The sequence below is a fragment of the Mesitornis unicolor genome, unplaced genomic scaffold, assembly GCF_000695765.1.
Source record: "Mesitornis unicolor isolate BGI_N332 unplaced genomic scaffold, ASM69576v1 scaffold26772, whole genome shotgun sequence".
NCBI lineage: Eukaryota > Metazoa > Chordata > Aves > Mesitornithiformes > Mesitornithidae > Mesitornis > Mesitornis unicolor.
This window is the reverse complement of record NW_010167620.1, coordinates 5185-7400: the sequence shown is the minus strand read 5'-3', so window position 1 is coordinate 7400 and position 2216 is coordinate 5185. Positions and strand designations below refer to the sequence as shown.

Genomic DNA, 2216 nt, shown 5'->3' with positions numbered 1-2216 from the left:
CAGTCTACTTTAAACCGTCTCAGCTGCAGAGGTTTCTCAACCCACCCCACACACCTCTGTGTGACAGAGGGTACAGCTGGAGCAGAAAAACAGAGATCTGTGGCCCAAAGCACAGCAAAGCAATGGTACTGGAAAGAAGAAAAGGAAAAACCTTAAAGTGAGCTTGCAAGTATCTTAATTTCAATTAGGAATATCCAAGCTTTGTTATATTATGAAGGCAATGAAGCAATCTGAATAAACTAAGGACTACACCTAATTTTCATATAAATGTATAGCAAGTTTAAATGTGGTCAGCTGTGATATGTGCTTGTGCTCATGTTCATACATCCTTGGCAGGAGTACATGCATTTTTCACCAGGTCAAAACATTAGGCTGATTGCCTTGGCCTCTGTGGCTGAGGCAATTTGGTGCTACACTGATTGTGCCTGGTTTAGAAGTACCTGGTATTAGTAGAAGCAGACAGGTCGCGAAAGCTATTTGTACTTTCAGCACAGCTTTCCCCCTTTCCTTAATAGCAAATCCTGAATATTCAAGTCAAACTGAGGCTCAAAATCCAGACTGGGTCCCAGTCACGCCTTTTCCCAACAGCGCCTGGCAACAGGAATTTTCAGTTTGCCTCATTCCTGTTACTTTTTATGACCTTTTTTTTCACTTAATGCCCTTGTCTGATTTCTGTGCTATCTGCCTCAGTTTTAAAGAAACCTGTTCTGTGAGCAAGAAGAAGAAGACCAGACGGGAAGAAATGTCAGAGAGAAGAATTCAAGAAGAATATAAGAAACTGGGAAATGTTAGGTAAAACTGACATGCTCTCCTCAAGAATTTGCCTTTTTCGCCAGGATCATCCTTTCATATTGCCCTCCATGTTGCCTTTGGCTCATGTAGACTATTTTAACTGTCAGCTCTTTCTCTCCCTTTCCAGGTATAGGAGTAGAAGTAAATGCAAAAATAAACAAAAATCAAAGACTTTGTTACAAGCATGCATTTATTTACTCAGTTATTTCTTTCTAAAGAAAAAGGAAATGAAAGGAAAGATTCAGGTTTATATCAGGGTCTGAAGGTTATCTGAGTCAAGGTTTGGCTCTACCTTTGAACTAAGTCATTAAAGGACCCCCCTTCCCAATTCACGCACATACTTATTTAGGTGGACAGAAGTTCACTGTTAGCAAAGGCTTTGCAACAATCTCCCACTCCATGAGATGCCCAACCCCTTCCCCACCAGTTGCCCATAATCTTTATTCATGGTGGCACTAAATATCTCTTGAAAAGATTATTTTGCAATATTTCGATTTTTCGAAAGGGATTATACCTCATAAAATCCAGTCTACTCAAAACATTTTTGTGTTGTTCAACTGAAATGTTGACGTATCAACTTGCTGAATACGATCAACTCTGAATCTAGACTGTTGTTCTGACTGTGTCTAAGTATGAAACCATACTTAATTTAAATCTATCCTAAATTAAGGTTCAGTATCCTCAAGTAACCTTATGTTTATTCCACATGTTTAAAATATGAGTTAATTTATATTGTAATTTGCTCCTATGCTTTCTACGCTTTAAAAAATGCAATAGAAAGTGTTTACAGTGGAATAGTAATATGAGCTTTACCTTGTTAAAGTTTTGAATCAGATAATAATACAAATAAAAACCAAGCACTTTATATTTTCCTTCAGGTCATGCCCCTGAATGATTGAACTGCAAATACAGATGGATATTTTTAGTCTATTTTTTACTGGGTTTAGATGGTTCTCAGCTGGGAGTCAAATGTAGAATTCTTTAATTCAAACTAATCTTCTTTTCTATTTTCCATATGTTTTTTATCCTTTTTTTTTTGAACTAATTTCTACTTTCTTCTGGAATTTGCTCTTGGATTTAATTCATAGCTTTTTTTTTTTTTCCTTTTCTTTCTAGCTATCCTGAGATGGTGACTGGATTTTTCTTCATTCTGATGACCTTGCTTTGGTTTACTCGTGAACCTGGCTTTGTACCAGGATGGTCATCTTTTTTTGAGAAGTAAGTGAAATTCCCTAAAAAACTGCAAAGAAATATGGCTTTGCATCTTCTGACTTTCTGCAATATTTTTTTGCCCTAAAACATCATCAGTCACTTTTAACAAGTTGCTGAAAAATGAAGTCTTTATTCAAAAATTAGAATTTTTGCTTTTTAAACAGCTTCTGTTCAGATGGTGGCAAATTGTATTCCTTCTCAGTAAGCAGAGT

General features: G+C 36.6%; 1 protein-coding gene across 1 annotated transcript in view; it reads left to right on the top strand.

The window, feature by feature from the left end:
- SLC13A4 (solute carrier family 13 (sodium/sulfate symporter), member 4) overlaps positions 1–2216 on the top strand; it is a gene marked incomplete at its 3' end in the record, with an annotated part of 24325 nt that overhangs the window by 17169 nt on the left and 4940 nt on the right. Inside the window, exons 10-11 of the mRNA XM_010178758.1 lie at positions 691–792; positions 1909–2010. Of these exons, the coding sequence (XP_010177060.1) occupies positions 691–792; positions 1909–2010 (204 nt within the window). The remainder of the gene's footprint in view (positions 1–690; positions 793–1908; positions 2011–2216) is intronic.